Here is a 24,243-nt window from a genome sequence, read left to right as displayed (position 1 = left end):
CTACTCATTTTATACAATTTATAGCTACCATAACCCTTCTGCTGGAGAGTTAAATGCCATAATGCTCATGGGCAACTCAAACACAAATTCTTAGACTCACACACAAAGCCAAGGTCTCTCTCTTTATCCTCTGGTGCCTTTCCAACAGACTCCTCTGGGACGGAAAGTTTAAGAGACTGATGTATGAACTTAAAATACTTGCCCTCTTTGAAAATCCTACCATTTTTGTTTTGTTGGAATGAGGAGTGATGTTGGAGTGTTTTTATTCACTAGCAAGTACAATCACCATGAAACATAGAATGAAAAGACCTAAAAAATCCTGCCATCTCACATTGTGACAAATCTCATGATCTGATCTTGGAAGGCACTCCATGCTTTCTGTAAGCTCCTCAACACTGCCAGCTCCCAACAAAGTTAAAAGCAGTAAATGAAAGCTCAGAACCGTGCATTGACATTGTGGTATGAGCTTACAGCACCCAGGCCTCCAATTGTACTATTTTTAGCTGTCATACACACAAGAGAAGAACATTCTTACCCAATGGATTGTAGTTAGGCACAGCAATAGTTGTGGGTTTTTTTAAATAGTGAAGTTAAGTGGGAGTTTTTAAGTTGTTAATACGAAACTATTCAATTTTCAACCACACGATTTGTGAGCACTTTTGGCAAATGTTAGTACTGACTACTTGCATGTATGTGCAAAAATGCCCTTTTATAAACCACACAATATAAGACCGTCTCTGGTATTTGCAATTGCACCCTTTGCTCATGATTGACTTGGAGCCACTAAGGAACCCTGTCAGTATTACTGCTAGGATAAAACACTTGCAGCTAAACTGGAAGCCTACCTTTAAGTGTTCAGAAAATCTAATAGGGTGTTGGTCAAACAATCACAAAAATTTTCCCCAGCAGGCACAGGACAGAGCCATGTCTGAAGGCACAGAGATCCAGCTCACTGTAATCATAATAAACACTGCCTGGGCACAAGCCAGTTCAGCCCATAAGACAACTAACCTTGTTAGGACTTAGTCCTTTGGGCATGACACTGCGCTAGCACACATGCTCCCGCATGGCCTCCAGTTCACAGCAGGCTTCTGTCTGGTCAGCTTAGACCACAGACATAGCAAGCTTGTGCCCAGTTGTGCCTGTTCATAGTTCACCCTTGGTGGGATACTATATCTTCTACTGCAATGCTAAGGACACACTAAAAGATCTCTAAGACAAGCTTTGCATGCTCAAGAATATTCACAAACCTACCTTTTGTAGTAGTTGCAAGTTTTTGGAATCTTAAACTAGGTAAAATATTTAAATTAATCAGCACGAGAGTGGGAAAATTCCAGAGTGGAAAACCATGAGAACACGAGGGAGGAAGTTATTGATTCTGAACACCATCATTTCTTAACATTTTGCCTTTGACTTTCTGTGGAATATCCACAACTCATCATCGAACAGTGCCAGCTCAAAAACAAAATAATAGATAGATCAGCTCTGTAATACTCATGAGATAAGTCTCGCCAGATTTGTAGAGAGTGGTAAAATTACCTGTAATCTTTGAGAACAAAGAGGAAGAATGGCAGTAATCTTCTACAAGAGTCATAATCTGAGAGCGCCCTGGCTCTTTCTCCAAACATACTGGCACTACATTGCCTTGCTGCCCTATTCTTCATCTTCTTCAAACACACTGTTTTAGCAGCCTGCCCCTGTCTGTTGCCCCAATTTTCCCTATGATTTAAAGATCCACCTTTCCAGTCTCCACAGATACATGAATTTGCTGAGGAAAAGTGGAAGATAAGATATCTAGTTTTCTTTTACTGTGAGACTTTCAAAGAGTATGAAGGAGAGAGAAATTCAGTCAGACATTTAGTCTGTGGCAATCCAATCCTTGGATGCTGAACTACAAAGTCTTTCTTACATAGAAATATCTCAACATGGCTTCTTTTAGACAGTTACCAGAGAAGTTAATATCAAGTTTCCATGACTGACTGTAGCATTATTGAAATAAAGCAATGGAATTAACTATCAAAATATTAACGTACATCCAGCCCAGCTTTGCCTATGAAACAGAGAACTTTTTTCCACAGTTAAGGTGGGATGACAGCTAGAACTAGAAATGGATGCTCTCAACAGCAAACTTACCACTGATTCTCAAAATAAATTGTCGCATTCCACAAGGAAAGAAAATGCCAAAATGTTTGCCCTCTTTGTAGAAAGCACTGAGACAAATGCAGATCTTTTCAGAAATCACAAAAGCATTTTTAATGTAAGACTTTTTACAGCAGCAAATAATAAAAAAGAATTCAGTGAAAAGGTAAAAATAATAAAAGACTGAAAAATAGTAAAACAAACCCCATGGTGGTCCGTACCTTCACCAGGATGAATTAAACTAGGTGAATTATTGTACTGCACTAGGTAAATTATTGCAAAGGCATGGAATTGCCTTGGCTTAACTATTACTGTAGCCAGCTGTTTCCTGCATGGATGCAGCAGCAAGTTTAAATTCTTGATGTCTTTCATTCCTTAACACAGATGATCTATAAAGTCATATGTGACAGCGAAAGGAGAGTTTTTCCTGATCTATCCACCAACCAGTGGCTGGGTGCGGTATGGGAGCAGTGTGCCGCTCAGCTTCAGAGAGGGAAGGAGGCCTTGTGCAATAGCCTCAGTGGCTACAATTGTTATTTCAAATTGTGATTGATAGCATCCTGAGAGGCATTGCTAGCTATTTCTGACCATAAATACAGCCACTATGACATGCAGGCCATAGAGTGAGAATGAATAGTGTGAAGTATTGTATATGGACCTGGGAGATTTCAGAAGAGACAAGTAATAACATGGAAGAAATACAAACTCGGAATGAAGGATTAAGCAGATTAAGACCCTACAAAGTCCTTAAAGTGATCCAACATGACAGTTGCTATATCTTTAGAAAAGAAGCCATCTGATTTGGCTTGGCAGCAAACAACGAAACTGTACACAAATTAGCCTTTCAAAAGTGAAGGAAAAATCTATTTAAAACAATGAAGTAAAACTTCTGCAACCCTATTGCCTCTGGGACATGTCACTTTTGGGTAATTAGGGCATAAAAATTAACATTTTATTAAATAAACAAAAACCCACAAAGGTTAAGAAAAGAGACAGACCCATGTAGTCTTTGGAGGAAAGGGAGACTGCAGACCTCGGCCTGACCCTCAGCCATCTTTTGTTGGGAATGGCAGACCCCAAGGTCAAATAGCTACTCAGCCAGAGTTACTGTCTGAGCCCACCCAGGCTCAGATATACAGTCTACTCAAATGTATGTTCCACCATATGGTGGGCTGGAGACACCCCTGAGCCCAGGCCATGTGGTTTCTGCTGGAGAAGTCTCACTGTTGGAAATTCACCAAATCCCTAGATTGGGGACGCAATATGTATCATTCTGGACAAACAAGTGAGCAAGTTAATATTCCTGAAAAACCACCTCTTATTCCAAGTACCTTGAATATGATTCTGGTTTGATCAGAAAAGAAAAAAAAACTAAATTCAGATGAGACAACATCGATGCAAATATTTGAACATCAGTGTGGTACCTTTTTTTTTTGCTAAATGTCTTCATGATTAGTTTAAAGAAATGTCAACCTTAGTCTTCCATTATCTTAGTGATAAAATTGCATCAGAAATTGAGCTTCCTAAACTCATTACCTGACTTTTAAACATGCTGAAAGATTTAAAGCAAATTAAATTCTATTCTGTTGGTCCATGAACAAGAGAAGAGGTTCATTTGGATGAATAGTTTGAGTCCCAACACAGAAACAAGACCCACAATTTCTCAGGAAGTGCTTCTCACCAGCAAAATGACAGAGCCAGAGTATGGTGCTTAGCAATTTGCCGGTTTGAGACCACGCCAAAGAGAACACTGCTGGAAACAGCTTAGGTCTTAGCTTGGTACACTTTGCCAACTGCCCCAAAGGGTTAAAGCAGCTTTAAGTGAAATTTGTAACTTTGTGTAACTTTTTTGTGCATTTCTGTTAGAGCTGTTCAAAAACTAATCTGCAGCCTCCGCTTTTCTGAAAAAAAAAAAAAAAATCTGGTTAAAAACCAAACTTTTTTTCAGGAACCTATCGATTTTGCTTAAGTATTCTGATGATATTTTTGTATTAGTTAAAAAGAAACATATTTACTTGGATGAAATGCTAGTGTTTCTTCCTGAAATTTCCAAATGTATGCCATGTAGAGGCACCAATACATCAATCTTCCTGTTCTGAAATGGAGAATGGCCTTATATTGTGGATGAGAATCAAATTTTTTAAAAAGCTGGGGTTTTTTTTCCATCGAATGTCAAATCCTTCTCAGAATGTTTACTTGAAAAACAACTTGTTTGTTTAGAGGTGGGCAAATGTCACTTTGCTACCACAGCTGTCATTGAAATCTTGCAGGTCACAGTAAAATGAATTAACACAAACCCAGGGAAATATCTGTAGCTCAGCAAAACTTCACATCTCCAGTTGGAAATGAAGATGTGCTTTATTAGCAAGTGATCTTTCAAACAAAAAAAATAAACTCAAGTCCTTATTATTTTTCTGTAAGTAATTGTGCATCTCTTTCATCTCTTTCACTGCAGTAATGGAAATGGGGACAGAATTCAAGCCAACTTAGAAACAGAATACAATATAGAATATAGAGTACTTTTTAAAAAATTATTTTTACTTCAACGGTAAGCGCTTTCTGTAAAATGGTGGTCTAAAAATAGTATGTCACCAATCTGTACTGCTATGAAAGTTCTTTTGACAGATTGATAAAAACTAATACCCTGTTTTCCACAGTGAATGCTGACATGGAATCATGCAAAAAGTACATATACACCATTTAAAAAAAAAAATACTGACCTTTACACAACTGGAAGATTAGTCTAGGTAAAAATCACGAATCCTAGATTTGCTTACTTCATTTGCTTTATACGTGACACTTCACTTAATGCAGGATTATTTTTTTCCGGTTTAGGACTGTAAGAAATACTGACCATTACTCTATTCCCAAATTCAAGGCTCTGTTACAGGTGAAAAACATAAAAAACAGATCCTTCATATGGCCTCTATTTCAGTAGGAGGTTCTTGTACTCATGATAAAACCGCTTTTCTCTACTTTGTAGTCCCACAGATGAAATCAAAACATCTTTAGAAATGCCCTGGGGTCACTATATTTGCTTGCTTATACACCAGTAGGTCTCTACACAGAAAGTACCAGGTTGAATTACTGTTAAAATATGGAATTGTTTACGTACATCTTGCTAAATCCATGCAACAAATATGCAATTCAGTAGAAACAATAAATTCATGAGTTACAGATTTTTTACAAGATACAAAAAAAATGTTTTTCTTTGATGCTAGTATTTATCTAACTAAACACAATGCAGAACTACACAGTCACTGGCAATGCAATCCTTCCTTTCTTCACAGTAAAATATTATCCGTTGGTCAAATGAATGCATTTATACAAGGGTACATTTACGTTAACTGCGTGTTACTGTTGTTACATAGACAGCGGCAGACAATATGCAGATGGCTCTGCGGTTCTGAAAGAATGGTTGGCCTATCTTGGAAACAAAAAATTAAAAAATTGTAATTAAAGTGATACTGTGTTATTCAGTCACGTCTGAAGACCTCATTAAATCAAAGTTCCTAGTGACATCAATGGCCATCTTGTCGGAGCAAGGACGGATTAACAACTGCAGGATATTAGTCTTGGAAGCTCATGATCTGCATGAGGCCCGACACAAATCAGCTTGTTGCCAGCTATGACTGGACCTCATCTACAGTCTGCAAAAAGACTCTCCTGTAACTACCTGCATTTTAAGGTTTAGCAGTTACAGGTTTATACTGTGCTTATTTTCACCAAGTAGAAAGGATTGTGGTTTTGTGGTTGGTGGCTAGCATTTTGCAGCTTTATTTGTTTTAATATAGGAAAACTTCTAGAGCGTATTTGCCTTGTGACACAATGTCTTTATTATGTCTTGCAGAAATAATTGACCCAAATCAAGTTACTATACACTATATCTATAGGTTAATTAGAACTTTAAGATGCAAGAAATAAAACACATTATTGACTTTTAAATCTCCAATCAAATAAATATTTACAGCTGCAATTTGCCAAAATTATTTACCTTTCAATAACGGATAACGAAGAGAATATGCACTACAGACTTAAATGAATGCCTTGGCCATCAGCAAACAAATTACAAACAGAAGAAAAAATAAGTGTTTCGGCTATCACTACAGTCTATAAATAGCTGATCTGGTTCTCCTTTAAAGATGTGTGATCTTCTACATTAGCAGACTTTTTCAATGCATAATTGACCTTGAGATGGAGAATAACCTCGTAGTAGAGTGGCTTTTCTTTTAGGGAACAATGAGTATAGATATTAGAGGATGTGCCTGTTGTCAATGATCATTGCTGAAATCTGCCTATACCACACTGGGACAATCAATTTTGTAAATGATTGCAATAATCAAGGAAATTGCCTAATTTATAAATCCTGGCATACAGCATTTTAATGGATTTCTACATTTTAATGCTGATGCTTTCAAAGCCAAATGAATTGTTGTCCAAGCTGTCACTACACAAAATGATAAAAACATTCAGTCTTGTGGGTAACTACATCTCATGGATATTCAGACCATCAGGTACATAATCACTCATTAGCAAATTCTGTGATAGTTTCCAGTTACAAGCCAACAGTAAAAAGTCACTGTTTCCTTATGAAAAAGCCTTTTCTGGCTGAAAATAGTCAAGTATTACTGAACCAATACATAAAAAATTTCCTAGCCTTCTTTGTCCAGGTAAGGTAGCACACTGTTGTACTTTTCTTCTTCTTTTTCCAAACATAAAAAAAAAGAATAATCTTATTCCTAGAGCTAAGATGCAGGTCCAGCAACTTTTTGGCCATGAATCACACTGGTGCAGGCACCGTTCTTATGGGAGGAGAACGAAGGTAGGGCTTGGTGCCACGGCTGTTGCTGGTGGGTAGTTCCACCTAATCCACTCTCCAACTTGCTCTCCATACTTAAGCTGGTTCCACAGACACAGTTACACATGGATTGCTATTCTCAGTTAAACCTTGAGCAATTGATTTCAGCCAATAGTGGGCTGCCAGTACTTTACTTACTGCTCAATCTCACTAACCTGACGTTTATGGTGTACTGATTGGCCTCTGTCAGTGGTGGTGGTTGTAAATTCACTTTGAAAAGGTTTGTGTTAACAGCCTTCAACCAGGCTCTGAGACGCATACGAGCAGGCAAGCTGACAATTGCTCGACCTCCTGCCCTTATTACAGTGAGTAAATCAGGCTCTGAGCCATTAGGCTGGAGCCCAAGGCCTGCACAAAAAGGATTGACATGACTAAAGGTCAACCTCTGTCACACATGTGTAACAATTTGGATAATGGAATTCTGTAACTTATCTGAAAAAGGTGCCAAATGTGTGGAAGGAAAGTATACCCTGGGATGAATTTTCCAGCTTTTATGTTAAGCGATTACTTAAAAGTCTGTGTCACGAAGTCCGTGTGCGTTTGATGCCATGAAACCTGGGGGACCAAAACACGTAAAGCAGTGGCTGAGACAGTTCTGCAAAATATTGAACGTTGCCGCCACCCTGAAAACTGTATGCTGCAGTTTCGGCTTATCAAATCTATAACCTGTGTGTTATTGGCACCAGGTACTCAACGCATTTTGGAAAGTCATCCGTCTCGTAAAATACTGCCTTTTTTCACCCACTTTGAATCAAAAGTCAATAGAAGTAATTCACTGTTAATGGTAACATAAATTAAGAGCAATTTCAATATTTAGAAACTAGATTTCATCCAACAATGGAAATCGCTTTTATTAACTAATAAAAAAAAAAAAAAGGTCAAGCGTTTCTGTAATACCAGTAATTGGATCACTCTTGAGCAATACGTAAAAGTAGTGGTCAAATAAGGACAGAAATAAGCTTTTATGTTTATTTATGTTCTGTTTCAGTATTTTTGCGTATTACATAATAAAATCTCCAAGGTGAGATTATGTACCACGGAAAAACAGTCAGTCCCCACATGATCTGGCAGTTTAGAAAATATTTTTTTTCTGAGAATTGTGTGTGTCCCTAGGAGTGCATGTTCCATGCAGCCCATGGAATTATTGTTTTCAGTAACACTGTTGCGATTCTGGGGCTCTATCCAACTCCCCACCAAAGTTTATTCCAAACTTCACTTCATTAAATAGGAAGAGAATCAGTGCCCATGCCAAATTAGATTTATTTTGTTGCATGTGTGCTGGAGCTTATTTATCTGCTGAGGCATACATACAATAGATACCTTGTGTACATTGAATAAACATATGGAAGACATGGAGATACATGAAGACAGGCATGAAAAAGTTTTATAAAAATCGGAGGGTTTCTAAAAGAAACATCAAGGTTTAGTTTAGCTTTTCTAAGAATAAGAATTATCAAACACAAAGCAACTTTGATATTTGGAATCAAACTAACTTCAGATTGACTTGAAGTAAGTAATCTAGAACTTAACAAAAGTTATCCGGAAAAATGTGATTGTAAATGATACAGAAATACCAATGTTAGCAAGCTGCTTTATGGACGCTTAGCACAATTTTCTTCTAAGGTACATAAATTAAAGAAGCTGTGGTGCTGAATGTGCTTTTACTGAATTTTCGGCTTAGCAAGCTACTGAACACAACATTAGGAATATTTCCAGTAGGCAGTAGGTGAACTTTAAATCCATGTAAAAGTAAAAGTTGCTGTGCTTTTTTAATAGAAAACAAATGCCAGGTTGGTACACCACACAAAATCATCAGAAAAGGCAAAAGATAACAACAACAGAATGGCATCGGACGTTACCCTGCATAATTTAAAGATATAACAGTAATATAAGTAAAGGGTTTTTTCAAGACAAAATTATTTGAATTTCATGAACATGACATATTTGAAACAGGGCTGACAAGTCGTCTAGAATACTAGATGATGGATTGCTGAGAAACGTAATTTTCACTTTACTAGAACCACGGCATGCACACAATTCTATCCCCCAGTGCTTTGCTGTAACAGCGAATCTAGTCCAAAACGACAGCCTTGAGAACCTGAATACAAATCTATCACAACTGGAATGAGTGCGTTGTTAGAAAGGTAAGGATTCTCTCTGCATATTAATTTGTACAGAAACGTACAGTACTGATGCATGGACTCCGGCCAGTACGCATCCCAGCAAAATGCCTGTTCTTGGTCCAGATGAAGTCAAAGGCAGTGTTTTCTTTGACTTCAGCTGAGGTACAGAAAGGCCAATAAGTACCTAAATGGTACTTTATTAAAATGACATGCACACTTTCTAGTAGTGCCAGTTAATCCTGTCCATTTAAGGGGAAAATCAGTAACACAAGTTTAGCATTTTGTAATTACTAATGAATGCCCTGCTGTACGTATATTTTGCTCATCCCTGTAAAAAAACCTAACATATGAAAAAGCACTTTTTCCAGAAAGCAAAACTTAAACTAAGTCAAGTTAAAATAAAGTGAAATAATATATTTGACATTCTTGGGCTACTCCAAGGAAAAAAAAATATTTGATCTCTGACCAAAAAAAAAAAAAAAAAAAAATCAAGACAGACAACTAACTCTTTATCAGGAGAATGAAGAAAAGGAAACTGGAAGATTCTATCCTTCGTTCCTGTCTGTCAGTAAAAGTTTTTTTTATCTAAACTGTGATTGCAGGGGAAAAGACCATGTACAATTTAGCTGTTTCCAGAATTCAGAGTTTAAAGTTTGGAGCTTGAAAAACTTCAACTACTAAAACGTGTAAGTCTTTTAAATGTCTGTATTTTATTCTAACAGAATTTAAGTGTATATCATATACATTCCTTAAGTCTACTCTTACTAAATTTTGATGTTAAACAGAAAGGGGAAACCATGTGCAACTAGATTAATTTATCTCCAGGGAGTAAGGACACATTAATAATTGAGATAATGTTTTCATATATGTTGGAATCAAGTGTGCCTTTTCACTTCTTTATTAGAAAACACATTAGGGGAAAATTATATCTCATCCTCATCAGAAAGACCTAATTGCTGAGAAAGTCTCTACTTTCTTTGCAATAACAAAAGGATTGTTCTCAGTACTTCAAAATGAAAAAAAAAAAAAGATCAGAAATATTATCAAGCAGTGCTGGAATAAACGCCTGTACTACCAAAGAGAGTGTTTACTTAATACACCCAGTCCTGTTTTTGTTTTAAACAAATCAGAGTTTATTGTATTTTTATGAAATACAAGCAAACTCTGGATTAGACAAAAGTGGGCCAAAGGGGAAAAAAAAAAAAGAACTACAACTAAAAATGACTAATATTTTTGGCTTTCTGGAGCACTGATCTTTCTGTAAGTTATAAAAAATTATCTTGGCTGATTGCGAGAGAGCTCCATAATTTCCCATGAACACCCATAGGTGTCAAGGCCTGTTGTGAGGTAATGGAATGGTTTGTAATTTACTCTGAATCGCTGCACATTATGCTGTATGGATTACATACAAAGCAAACACTGAATGCATGGTGGGAACACTTGTGCAGACAGACTGAAGCATGTTTCCATAGCGTTGAACTATACATCAAATGCCATGCTTCTGATGTTTCCCACAACAAAGAGAATAAAAAAAAAAAGCCACCAAATCAGTAACTATACTTAACAGTCTTTGCAACAGCCCTTCTTTTTATCTGGCGTACACTGAAAACAAAGAACTGTAAATGAAAACAAATATCTATCAACTTTATTTCACGGTGCCGAGAGGAAAAATGTTAGAATGCTATTTACAGTACTAAGAATGAGAAGTTCTCTCTATAAGGTCCATCAAGACCTAATGCTAAATAATTGACCTGTGGACATTCTCGCATTTGCAGCTATCTTGAAAAGATTGGTGGAAGAGAATTGACTACAGCCACAACTTTATAAAGGGACAATGAGGAGACATTCCTTTAACATTAACAGTGATTTAATCCACGCTCCTATACCATATAGACTAAAAGAATACAGCCTAGTCAGATACATACTTTCAATTGCTTTTATTTATTTTCATAGATCAGCTCTGTAGAATCACACACACTTTCTGATTACTTTCCTTTGCTATACTTTTTCTTTATTAAACATAAGTTCCCTGATACAGAAAACACACCAAAACAAAAGTCAAAACAAACGAGAAACGGCCAAAACTTTTAGCTAGAGCTTAAAAGTATGTGATTCTTTGCTAAATATTTTTGCCATTAACAGAAATAATCCAAGACCGTGAGCTGCCCACAATACCTCTCCAAAAAACAAATAAATTTAATTATTATTTTTAAGATAATTCACTTAAAATACACACATTCATTTTGCTAGCCAACAGGAAATCTGTGTTATGTGTTAAGAACAGCAGAGCAAACCCACACAAAAACTCAGCTGACACCCATCGATGGCCTGAATCTGGCACATACATTAGTATTATTTCTTATTTTTACTTAATGTCTTTTTCTTCTTTGCTTTTGCCTTCCCCCCCAACGACCTTCCTTCTCTCTTCCTTTAAAACAATTTTTCGATTCATCTGAAATTAAACTAAAAAATTCTTGTCTATTTAAAAAAGATGTTATCAATGTTTTCAACTTAATTTGCATGAAACTGAAACAAATAATTTTTTTTAATTGATAATGTAAATATTTAAGGCTAATGTAAAATTATCCAACTCCATTTATTTTAGCTAACTTTCAATGTTTTATGTAACTTGATGATCTGGCAAGCTTACTTTTTAAATTCTCTTAATTAATATAGTCTAAACTACAAAATCCCTCTTAGCAATGAAAATAAAGCTTCCAACATCATTATAGAGTGCTCTATAAAAAAAGAGATTTGATTAATAACATATCCCAAAATTCACTTCTTATAATCACTGGACTTTGGTAGGAACAGAATTACGTTCGATGTCTTAATATCTGCTATACAAGAGAAATTTCATCCCCACTGAAGGCAGCAGCGGAACTCCCAATGACTGCAAGTCATCCAGTTTTACCAAGTAAATTCAGGTGTGTTCTGAGACTGATCTTTTATTCTTTACTGTGAAAATCTCCCTCTTGCCACAGTGGCTCTTTTGGGAAAATAATTAGAGACAAAGACCCTGATGTGTTACTTGCTACTTGTTTGCGTATAAGAAATGCGTAGGAGCTCTTACTCATAGAAAGAAGTCATACATATTAGGTAGCATGCAAAAATAGAACATAACGATGAAAAGAGCTGATCGTCAGTCCCAAAGAGCTGACAACCTAAATATTCACAGGTTTTCTGTGAACAAGTGCTGTACACAACATGCTGGCTCCACACCACCAAGTATCTTTCAAATATCCTTTCACTTTTACTGCGTACCCACTGAAGACAGCAAAAACACTTTTTGCATTTTCGTGGACTCCTTATCGTGTTTCTAACTGGCAAGCGCGTCCCCTCATATTCTGAAGATTTAAATTTGGTCCAGATGAGAAGTATCACCTTGCAGATCTACGGGCATGTTTCTCCTGCCTCTCCATAGCAGTTAGCCTTGAGGTGAACAGGAGCTGCAGCTACAGAGGACCAAGCAGAACTAAGAACTGACACCCTCCAGCACACAGTGAAGAAGAAATGAATTGCAAAAACTAGGCAGGCAGTAGGCTGTTTCTGTAAATAAGAAGTACTGATACACAAAGGGATTGTACGTATTCCCTATGAATTATGAGACCTGGGTGTAAAATGAGCATATACTGTCTTTTCTTTCTAAATTAACTTACCACAAGATGGTTAGCATCTGCGTACAAACTATACTTAAGTACAAAACTCCAGTGCTTCACTGGAGAAACTGCACGTGGTCACAAACAGTGTACAGTCACAGATGTCCCTGTACGGCCAAAGGAATACAATAGCGGGTTTATCATCTGTTCTGCCAAACCACAGTCAGTGTTCATTGCAAAATAAACCAAACTGTCACAGCCTGAATGTTTTCATATCAATTACCACTATTACCCTCCCTAAGATGGTGAAAAATACAAAACAATAACATCTTCAGAGATCTGAGAGTGGCTTTCACGCAAAAGCACAGAAAGCGTCATCAGAGGAATGTGCGATCGGTGCAGGACCAGAGATTGTGAACAAGCACTAACACTGTCACTGTGCAGATAGCAGGGCTGTAGAACAGGCTGCTGCACCACTTTCAGCAGCGTTTGTGGACTGCTGTAGGCTGCAGCAACGGTGCAACACGACATCTCAACCCACGTGTGCTACTCGGACTACGATGATACAGCTGGTACGGTGACCTGAGAGCTCCATCAGCTCCTGTTACTCAGGTCAAAATGTAAAGAGCGCCAGGTGTTACAGTCCACAGCCTTCTCTGGTCGTGTGTTTCTATTCCACACCACAACACCTGCAACATCTGCTCTTCCTACGCAAACCAAACAGAGCTCTGAGGTGTTCCCTGTTTTTCTGGCTACCGCTAGTGAGGCAAGCCCTTTGCTTGCACTGGGTACATCTTTAAATCTGCTGGGCAGGCTGACTTAAATTGTGCTGGTTTCTTTCACTGCTAGTACCACATGCAATTACACTCAACGTCTGCTTCGAAACAATCAAATCTGACCAGGAAGGAAAGATACCGACTTACTTCCCAGAGATGCTGAGTGTTCCTGATGGCTCCCGCTTGAACCTTCTCTGGCATGAGCAGGACTCCCTGGAAGGGCCCAATCCAGGTGCCCTGCTGGATCCGCTGCGCCGCACAAATGCCGTAGGCCAGGCCGGGCACCGTGCTGGTGCACAGGCACACCTCCCGCGGCAGGTCCCGGAGCCACTCCGGGATCTCAGGCGGAGGGGCTGCTGCGGCAGCGCTGCTGGTGCCCACCAGCCGGCGCAGGGAGTGGAGAGGGCCGTGCATGGGGCACTCGCCGTTGCGGTTATCAGCACACATGTCACATCCTGCGGGGTGAAGAGGGAAAAACGCCGTCAGTGTGGTGCTGCTGGCCACCACTGCCATCACTGCCACAGGCAGATCCCCCTGCCCTTCCTGTCATTTCACGGCAGCTCGACACTCAGACGCACCATGCCCTTTTGCACGTTGCTTAGGATGGTTTTCCTAACCTCCCCAAAGCGCTTAACAAGAAATCCCAAAGGCTGAGCAGAAACCCTGCAGATGTTTTGCAAGCCTGGTGTACTCACAAACCTGCCAATACTCTTTTTTTTCAAATTCTTTTTTTTACTAATATAAATAGCCCATTTAAACCATCCCCATGTGTTTTGGTGAGACATTTTAAAGCACAGTCATAACTCCTTACTAGTCTCCCTTGTTTGCCTTACCACAGATCAGACCAAGGGTTTAACTGGAATAGGATTTAATTTCATCCTTATTTTAAATTAACGTTTGCTCTGCTTTTTACACCAACGTGTGTGCACACCTGTCTGCTTAGAAAATAAAATAAACAGAACCTCATGAATGACAAGTCGGAGCACCCACGGACATTTACTTTCTTGCAGCTGAATCTAATCTTTAAACTGAAATTATGTAGCAAATATTAGTGATTCCTAGCACACGTTCGAAAATTTTTATTGATGAGAATGCATGCTCCGTGCCTGTTACATGTAGCTGAGGTTAAGAACAAAACCAGCATGTCTGATTTTTCAAGCAGCTCCCACGAAAAAGACCAGTTTGTAAAAATGTTCATCTCCCTAACTGCTCTTAATAATGGACAATGTTTCTCTATGTTGCGAAGATCCTACTGTGATTTTTCCACTTTGAGCAAAGAAAATTTTGGTTAAATGTTTCCACCGCACAATATTGCACATGCCATGAATGCACAACTTCTAGGAAAACGTTTCATGCTTAGGAAATCCATTTATTTGAAGGTATGCTGAGTTAACATAACAATAAATCTGTTGAAATAGGTTACCGTCTTCTGTACGTTTCACTTTTGTAGCACAGTAAAAGTTTTCCTGTAAATTTATTCCAGAAATACAAAGGAAACACAATAACTATGCCATAGCACTCACATAGCAAGTCCTAGATCTTTTCCCTAATAATTTTATACAACCTATACCCATTGTTATAAAAATAAAGCACAGTAATCGCTATAGAAGCTGGAGCTTTTTGCTCTAAGCCACAGATTTAGCCTTGCTAGTTTGCCTGTAACCACAGTTTCAATTCTCAGGGGTACTGACTCAGCTGTCCTTCTTTTTGAAGGTGGATATACTGTGTATTGTGTAGACCTCTTTCCTACAGAGCCTTCGAAGGAAAACCTTCGTCTCTATTCAGTAAAAGGATAATAAAAGCCGCATTTTCAAAATACAGCTTCTATTTGCATTCTCCAGTTTTAGACACACTTTCTAAGCACCATTTCTTGTCATCGTCTTTTACATTGTACCATACAAAAATGACGCACTCAGCAATACAAAAATATTTTAAAATTACATGTGGAAGCTAATTTCCCCCAAAATCGTTACGCCTTCGAGTCTTGCAGGAAATGTGCGTGCCCCTACTCAGTGCTAGTCTGTTCAAGTTCGCTACCCGTAACATCGATTATGGATCTTAGCAGAAGGAAAGCACGCAAGCAAGCCCTGAGTCGTGCATTACTCTGATGGGTGTCCCTGCAGAAGGCATCCTGTGCATGAAACTCGCCCCATGCCACCCCTGACATGTCACGTCACACAGTGTAAGGGCAGGAAGGCAGGAGGGTAGAAGAGCCCTTGCAGGCACCGCAGCACACCAGAGCAGCTGCAGGACAAAGGCCCTAGTGGGGACCCTGCTTGTATTGGCAAAAAATGGGGCCTTTTGGCTGGAGGGTTAAAGCTTTTCCTTAACAATATAATCCCTGTCGCAAAACGACTCTTTTTTTGGGTTAAGCCGCAACTGCAGAGGAGTTTTACTCGCTTAGCCACGTCAATTAGAGGTGGCTAGAGGATGAGATTTGCAGGACCCCAGGGAAAAGGTTTCTGGCTAGTCCTGAGAGAAGATTATTATGCAGCAAATATTCCTACAGTCATTCCCAGGCATGATGAATAAAAGGCAGCAAGTACATGCTGGGGTTTTTTGTTGTTGTTGTTGTTTCCACAGCTAGTTTGGAAAGTGAGGTATCACCACAACATCTTTTCTTTCCTCTTCAAAACCAGTCATCAAGAAACCCTGTGTTTTTGGCATATCCAAAGATCTCAGTGGCTGCATTGGAGTTTGGTGTTGGAGATCATACAGGAAAGGAACTCAAATAGGAAAAAAAAAAATAACCCAAAACATGTTGGCATGTGAGTACACTTTAAACAAATCCAGCATCTTACCATTCAAGTCAGAAAGAAAACATCTGACAGGAAAACTGAGGGCTTCAAGAGAAGATGTCGAACCATGATGTCAATTAGCACCCAGGGCAGGCCCTTGGATCCGACCTGTTTGCACTGTTTGACTATCTTCTAGGTGCATAACTCCCCTCTCGACTACCTGATTATTAATGACTTTCTTGGAGACACCATGTCTCTGTAGCAACTTACATTAAACATGCTAACGCATCTTTCTGACTCCACTCAGATGATTTCAGTGTCAATTTCCTGCATCCTGCCACCAGATATTCAAGCAACTTTTAGTGCCTGTTTAGAACAAGGATTTCTTCAATTCGTCCTGACGATACATGTGCGTCAGGGTGGATAAAACACGTTGTTTCTACTTTTTCAAGGAAAAGAAATTAAGAAATTGACGTGGAGTATAAACGAACCCTGTATCACTGTAATTTGGCCTTAGAGAAAGTCACACATAATGATATTTATTTTCCACTATCCAAAACCACTGGTAATGTCTTAATGCTTGGCAGCAGCAGTATCTGATCTCCTGCTGTGCTCCTTTCCTTTTGTCCTGCCAAAGCTGAAAATTTGGAAAATAGGACATCTTCTGAAACTGTTTTGGCTTATGGCTTGTTGATGAGAGGGAAGGAGTCTGCCTTTAACACTAAGCAGTACTGAAATTCTTCCTAGCTGCGTGCTTTATACATCCCTCTTTAGCTTTTATGCAATTATGCAAATAAAATTTTTAAAAATCCTCATAAATGTCATAAAGAGTGGAAGCCCCACTAGGCATATTTTACCATGCCTCGAGTGAAAAGTTACTGCGCATCTTTTCCTCTTCATGAGTAACTTTTGTGTAACGTTACATGGAAGGCTTTCCTTTCCAAACACACTTTCAGTAATGTTATACCACCCATTTGAAGACTGTCACTGTAAGTAGTGGATTCCTCTGCCTCACAGGACAAGGGAAGGAAGTCCTCAACATCAGATAGGGAAAAAAATGAAGAACTTCAAGACTTGCACAGTATCCTGCCTCACAGAAAGGATCAACAGCATCATCTTCATGGATACTGCAAAGTAGGATGTGACACAGTGCACCAACTTTCTTAATAATACATGGAAAAGAAGGGGTTTTTTTTGAGAGGGAGAGTGCTGTGGTCCACTGACATCACTGGAGTCTTCAAAGCAAATGGCAACCATTAAGACCCACACAGGTGTGGGAAGTTCATGTAAAAAAGACATGGTGGGACAAGTGTGAGCTTTCTGGAGGACAGTCACAAAGGGCAAGGAGGGACGTACAGTGCTCTTCCTCCTATTTTGACCTCAGAGAGCAGCTATGTGAATATAGACCTCTTCCGAGGACTGCTGGAATGAATATTTCCACTGGCTGTAATAGCATCAGTCAAGTCCCAAATCAAGATAAGAGGAAGCAAGAAATGTGAGAAAATTGAGAGATTTGCTGAAAATGGAAAAAGCAAGGAGGACCGCATCCAGAACAGTGTCTCCTGATAAAATCAGGAGATGTAGAAGGTAAGGTCAGTAGGAATGTTTCACCGCAGGCCCAGACGCAGCCAGACTCTTTGGAAGGAGATCAGTTCCTCACTTTATACCTTCATGCTCTGTAGATGGGAGGATTAAGGCAAGGAAGAAGCAAGAAAAAAAATGAAACGGTTTCCTAGTAGAGCTGTTTGGTATGGCTCTTCTGGGAGGAGTGCAATATGTTATCGTTTATTTGCCTCCATAAAAATGAACACAGTGTAATGCCAGCAGTATAACTCCATGTGAGTACACTTATAAGTACTAAACCTGAGCAAAAGGGAAAGGACACATCATTGCCCCTAAAACGTAATTCTAAGCACTCTAAAACCCAAACAACATTACTATTGCATATTTTAAAGGACACCCGAGAGAAGAAAGCTTTTGTCAGTGAAAGGTAGAATCCACCACAGCGTTTTAACCAGCAAACCAGCTGTAACAATAAATGAAATAAATACATTTTTGTCTCGGCAATAATGTGCTTCAAAGGTGCAGTTACACTGGATACCTGCAGCTTGCTGGTATTAAAGATGGGTGGCCTCTGACCCTCTGCTTCATAACTCACCGCAAGCACGCAGGTATCCGGCGTAAGTGGCCATCATTTCACACGGTATTACTCGCTCGCGAGCATAAATCACTGCGGCTGGCCTCGAGTCCCTGCCTGGGCCCGGGTACCCAGCTAGGAGGGAGGTGGGCTGGATGAGACAGTACTCTCGATTTCGAAAGTTTCCTGAGGGCTGGAGCTTTCCTAGGGCTAACGGGTCCTCGTGCCTCGGTTTCCTCATCGACGAGCTGACATAACACCACCTCTCTTTACAAAATGAACCGCAGCTTCTCGCACACTGCCTGACTTGAGGCCGGCTTTCCCGGGGACGAAACGCCGACGCGCTTTCTCCCTCCGGGTTCCTTTTATTTATTTGTTTATCTGTCCTAAACACTCGCTGCGGAGGCCGGGGCTGAGCCCGGGCTGCTGCTCCAGGCACCGGGGCGCGGCGCGGGGGTGTGGAGGGGGCGGCCGTCGGAGGGCGGCAACCCACGGCCGGCACCGGGTCCCGGCCGCCCCCGCCCGGCTCTGCCCGACCCTTCCCGGGGCCCGACCCCCCACTTCCCCAGGCTTTCGGCCCCTCGCATCGCCTCCCCGCTCTCCCCCGGCCGGGGCCGAGCCCTCGGGGCCCCCCGCCGGCCGCCCGGGCGGTGTTCCTGCACCGGCGCAAGAGCCGCCGCGGGGTCCGAGCCGCCCGGCCGGGGGTCGGGCGCTCCCGGCCCCGGCTCCTGCGAGGAAGACGGTGTGCAAGGGCCCGCCCGTGCGCGACGCGGGGTCGGAGGGGACCGTCCCGCTCGCGGAGCGGCTTTCGGGATATTTTCGCGAGGCGGGTGGGGGGCGGGTCTGGGGAGGTGGGTTTGATTTTTCCCCTGCCTTCGACTGGAGGTATGAATGAATTAAATTTCCGTGTCAGGTATGAGAAGGGTAGGAGAATATTGTGTGTAGATAAACCTTGCCACCCCCTGCCCCTGAGAGACCCCCATATACAATGTAGAGATGATGAATAGGCTCTGGGAGAGGAGATCGAAGTTCAGTCCGCACCGGCTCCACTCTCTCCTACAAAACTATAGGGCAATTAATTGTGGCTTGTCCCCTCATCCTTCATCTCCTGGTGGCACATATCGATGGAGATTACTGCTGATGGACCATTTTATCACCCTAAATAAACAGTCACCACCTTCTCTAACCTCAATCTAATATATGGCTATCTGCTATGTTTAAGGGTGCTGGGTAACTAATGATGTAAAATAGCTAAATCATACAGGTTACCAGCAGTCTACAGAAAAAAAAAAAAAAAAAAAAAAAAACACATCCAAATATTCCCCACACCGATCCACTTCACAGCACGTTATATATACACTGTCTCTCCGTAAATTGAACGGGAAGAGGCGTGCAGACCGCTTGCTTGCGTGACACTTTTAGTTTTTACACAGCGTATTTATTACAGTGGCAGGTTGGCGCTTTCTGGAGAAGGCAGAGGAGTCGCAGCAAAGAGGGGCAAGCCTACACGGGAGACAGCCGACCTCGCATCCCCCAAACCCACCCTAGAAGATGTCCTCCTCGTCGCGCAAGTGCCCCTCCCCCCAGTCCCCAGAAATACCCTCATCCTTCCAGATTCAGAGCCGGGAAGAAAACTGTCCCCCGCCGCCTGCTGCCACATTATCAGGGTTTTAACATAATCCCTTTTACTTCCCTGGGAGTAAAGACTGCAGGGCCCTAATTAAGGTTTTGTTTCTTGGTTGCTGTCGTGTTGGGGTGGGTTTTTTTTCCCCTAACTAAACCCCTTTCAGTTTAAAACGATTACATACAGACACTTAACCCACAGCTCCTTGGCAGCCCTCGCCCCCCGCTCTCCCCCCCCGCCCCAAGACCGTGCCATATTCATTGATCTCTGACGATCAAGGCGTGTGTCTATGGCGAAACCGCCGCCCATCCATCTTCCCACGGCGGCCGCCCGGCGCCGGGCCGGGCCGGGCGCTGGGAGCCGGGGCTGGCGGGTGGCGGGCAGCCGGCAGCGCCGCCGCCTCCCGGGCTTTCCCGGCGCGGAGGCAGCGACGCCGCCGACGCCGCGGGAGCCGCCCGCCTCCCCGCTGCCCCGCGGCGCTGGGGCGGCCGCCCGGAGAGCGGCCGAAGGCACCGGCGGAGTTCGCAGGCGCCTCTCCCGAGCGGATGAGCCCGGCGGGCGGATCCTGCCGGCGGAGCGGCGGCGGGGGGACGCGGTTTGCCCCGGCGGAGAAGAAAGGGATGCTCGGGGTGGGGCGGGGGGAGGCATCTGGGAAAGAAGGGGGAACGGGGCACCCCCGCGGTTCGCGAGGGAGGTGCGTCTAGAATTAAAACCCGGGAAACAGTGAGCAGCCGGGCGCCTGCCGCCAGCCTCAAACCGACGGGCTGCAGCCGGGCAAGGCCGAGGCGGCGGCCCAGCGCCCGGCGCCCACCGAGGGGATCGGGTCCTGCGGGTGGGTGGGTGTCTGTGCCGGGCCGGGGGGAGCCCGCCGCCCGCAGGGCGCCCGTTTGTCCGCCTCGGAGTTTCGGTGCGGCCGTCCCGAGCTAGAAGCGCACCGAGCAAGAACAACTCACGCCAAAATCGATCGCTCCTCACCTCGCCCACAACCCCGACCTCCTTTCCCTCAAGCGGGCACCTCCGCTGCGGCACGGGGAGTGAGGGACGGAGCCAAAGCGTCTGAAAATCCCGCCTGCCCGCGGACTCCTGGCGGGACCGCCGGGGCGGTCGGGGAGCGGCGCCGGGCTGCCCAGGCCGGTGCCCCGCCGCCCGCTTCGCTGCGCCTCCGCTCGGGCGAGACGGCGGAGCGCCTGGCAAGCCGCGGGCTGCAATTCCCGTATCCCGGTCTCACTTGCGGTTCGCTTTTTTCCCTTTATTTTTAAGCACGAGTTGCCCCAAGCAAATACACCTGGTCTCAGAAGGTGGAAAACTCGGTTTAAAAGTTTTGCTCAGAGACAAGTAAAAACCGCTGCAGCGAAAGTCGCCTTGTGAACAAGTTCAACGATAAGACTTTTTACATCTCGCTGCAGAAAAAAAAAAAAAAAAAAAGAAAAAGAAAAAGAAAGGGAGAGACCGTGCTGGCAGCACTGTGCCCCGTCCTTCAGACGGCGAGCGTTGCCCCGTCCCAGCCGGCCGCGATTCACGAGCGTCCTTTCTGCAATCGACCCGTTTGCTTCCTCGGATCCACCTTTAATATCGCCACTGGGAAGAAACTATGCAAACTTCGCCTGCGACTCTGCGGCCGGCGTGCTTTTATTCCACTCACTCCTTAAAAACGTTCTCACCGAATAGCTTTTTTTTAATCTTCCTTTCTCTTTTTAAAACCTTTATCTTGCAGATTTACAGAGCTGCTCCGAGAAATAAAACATGTATTGTCTGCACGGTTCGGTGGGCGATTAAAAATGCATTTCAGATTCCATTAACTGCATGTAATTTATGAGATCACGTTTTCTGCACCCGAGAATAGAAAATACAGTAACAAGTTTCACTGCAAGGTGAAACTAAGCATGAGGAAGTCTCTCAAAACAAAGTCGGCATCCCATACAGAAGGATTTGCAGTGTTAAGAAGGGGGGAAAATCCCCACCAAACTCAAAGTCAACTTTCCTCTTGCTCTTTAAGATGTGCGCACAATGATTAAGACTATGCTAGCATCCACGCCGTTTAATTACTACACAACTGAGTTTCATCGAAACTTTCAAAACAAACTCTGCATCTGATATGAAATTAAACGAATCTGCGTTTTGCTTGGGCATGTGCTTACGGGTCGCTGGTTTGGGATATCGTTTGTCGGTTCAACAGCCTTTCTTAAATAGACATTTCAGGCCGGGGTGCGGGGGGGGGGGGGGGGGGGGGGGGGACAGGAAATACAACAAAAAATAAAGAATTTTAAGAAACCTTAGGCTAAGAGAAGGTGTTTGAAGCAATGGAAAAAAAGTCCACATGCTGAAGCCACGTTCCAGTGTTTTAACAGAGACAGATACGTGTGTTCCGAATGATAGTAACAGATGAATTAATGTAGTTCGTGTAGTTATTTTCACCCCGCGAATTTCGTCGGTTGCATAGTATCGAGGAATAAAACACAGGCAGAACCAATTTCTAAAAGCACAAACCTCTAGTCGATACACACATTTAATATTAGGGGCGCGACACCCCACCTCCCTTCCCGCCTCCAAAAAAAAACCAAAAACCCACCAAAATACCGCCCCTTTACAATTGGTGACAGCAGTATTAAACGTTTTCTAACCACCAAGTGCTAAATGAATTCTGACACTCAGGCAGACGACCTTTTTCGTCTAGAAAACCAGCTTTTCTTATTAAATGACCATGTCACGCTTTTCTGTAGGGGTGAAAACTAGAATCAGTGAGGTGTTAACGAGGTCTGAAAGGAAAACGATACTCTGAGACAAGAAGGAGGAAAACTTTGCCTTAGTCCATCTGACGAACACGGCAAGTTTTCCCCTGCCCAGCTCGGACGAGTAATTGATTTCTGGGTATTCAGCGAAGCCCGGGCTTCCCAGGCAGGAAGGGAGTGATGCAAGCAAGGCGAGAAAGGATCAGCTTTACAGCGAGTTGCTCTGAACCATTTCAGAGTACACTTTCCTAAAGCAGCCTTCCAAGAGAGATCTACCCCACAGCAGCCTTCCCGATGAAGCTTGCCTTCCCGGGAAGGACCCGGGTCTCAGACAAGGAAACCTATTACCGAGAGGTTACCGCCTGCCTCCAGAAAGCACTGGGAACAACGCAAAAGCAGCTCAAGGAAGGGAAGGGCAGAGCGGAGGATGCTCCTCATGGAGAGAGCGGTGCAGCGGCACCGACTGCGGTCCCCCCAACTTGGAGTGTCCCAAAGCTTGCCCGGTGCGGGGAGAGGCGGAGGACGGGGGATGGGGGACTGCGAGAAAGGGGCACGATACGTACGGTTGTTGGGGTCGCTGGTGTGCTGATTCAAGGGGATGATCTCCATGCGCTGCTGCCCGTACAGGTAGTAGTCCAGCTCCTCGGCCGTGCACCGGAACCGAGCGGCAGGGCGCTCGCCGCATTTGCTGCCGCCGCTGCCGGCCCCGCACAAGTCCTTGCCCTGCAGGGGAGCGGGAGCTCCCCCGGGCAGGGGCTCGGAGCTCTGCAGCGGTCCGAAGACCGGGAGCTGGGTCACGGGCAGGCTAGTCAAGCCGGCCAGGGAAGCGGCCGCCGCGGCGACGCAGGAGGAGGTGGAGGAGGAAGACGGAGTGGACGAGGAAGAGGAGGAGGAGGCGGAGGAGAGGGAGGCCGGGCGCTGGCGGAGGCTGTCAGCCGGAGGGTCGGCTCTCTCGGGCGGCTGGAGCTGGGCGAGGGCCCCGCTGCTCTTGAGCTGGCTGCTCTGCGGGAAAAGCTGCTGCCAGTGCTGCAGATAGGCGGGATCCACCTTCAGGAACGCGGATCCGCCGGGGTCGCCAGGCTTCAGCATCGCGCTGCCTGTGGAGCGGAGAGGAAGGGGACAGCAGACGTGAGACCCCCCGCCCCGCCCCGGCCGGGCCGCCCCGACCCGCTGCGCTCTCCACGCTGGGACACGCCGGCCCACCCACCCGTGGGCTCCCCGCGCCGGCTCCCCGGGGTCGGCGGCGGGACCGTCCCTGCCTTGCCTCCCCGGCCGTGCCAGGCTCGGCAGAAGAGAACCTCCACCCGAGAAGTCCCAGGACAGACACGCGAGGAAGGCGCTGGCCCGGTCAACAAGACTTTCCCCCGTCGCCGAGCCCGGAGCTCGGGCAGGAGGAAAGCGGCGGCGGGCAGCCCCTCGCTCCCGCGGCCGCAGCGCCAGCCGCCCGTACAGCGCGCAGCTCACTTTCCCTTTCATTCCCTTCCCCGGGAGCAAAGCAAACGACTCTCAAAGTTGACAAC

The 24,243-nt window shown here is 43.7% G+C and overlaps 1 protein-coding gene across 1 annotated transcript in view; it reads right to left on the bottom strand.

Annotated features, from left to right (window-relative positions):
• PRDM6 (PR/SET domain 6) overlaps nucleotides 1-23,812 on the bottom strand; it is a 73,912-nt gene extending 50,100 nt beyond the window's left edge. The window contains exons 1-2 of the mRNA XM_086629746.1: nucleotides 23,287-23,812; nucleotides 13,643-13,950 (exon numbers count right to left, since the gene is read on the bottom strand). Of these exons, the coding sequence (XP_086485872.1) occupies nucleotides 13,643-13,950; nucleotides 23,287-23,812 (834 nt within the window). The remainder of the gene's footprint in view (nucleotides 1-13,642; nucleotides 13,951-23,286) is intronic.
• Nucleotides 23,813-24,243: the final 431 nt, after the last annotated feature.

The sequence above is a fragment of the Tauraco erythrolophus genome, chromosome Z (assembly GCF_009769465.1).
Source record: "Tauraco erythrolophus isolate bTauEry1 chromosome Z, bTauEry1.pri, whole genome shotgun sequence".
Classification (NCBI taxonomy): domain Eukaryota; kingdom Metazoa; phylum Chordata; class Aves; order Musophagiformes; family Musophagidae; genus Tauraco; species Tauraco erythrolophus.
Note: the sequence above shows the minus strand (reverse complement) of the source record. Positions and strands in the feature narration are given on the sequence as shown.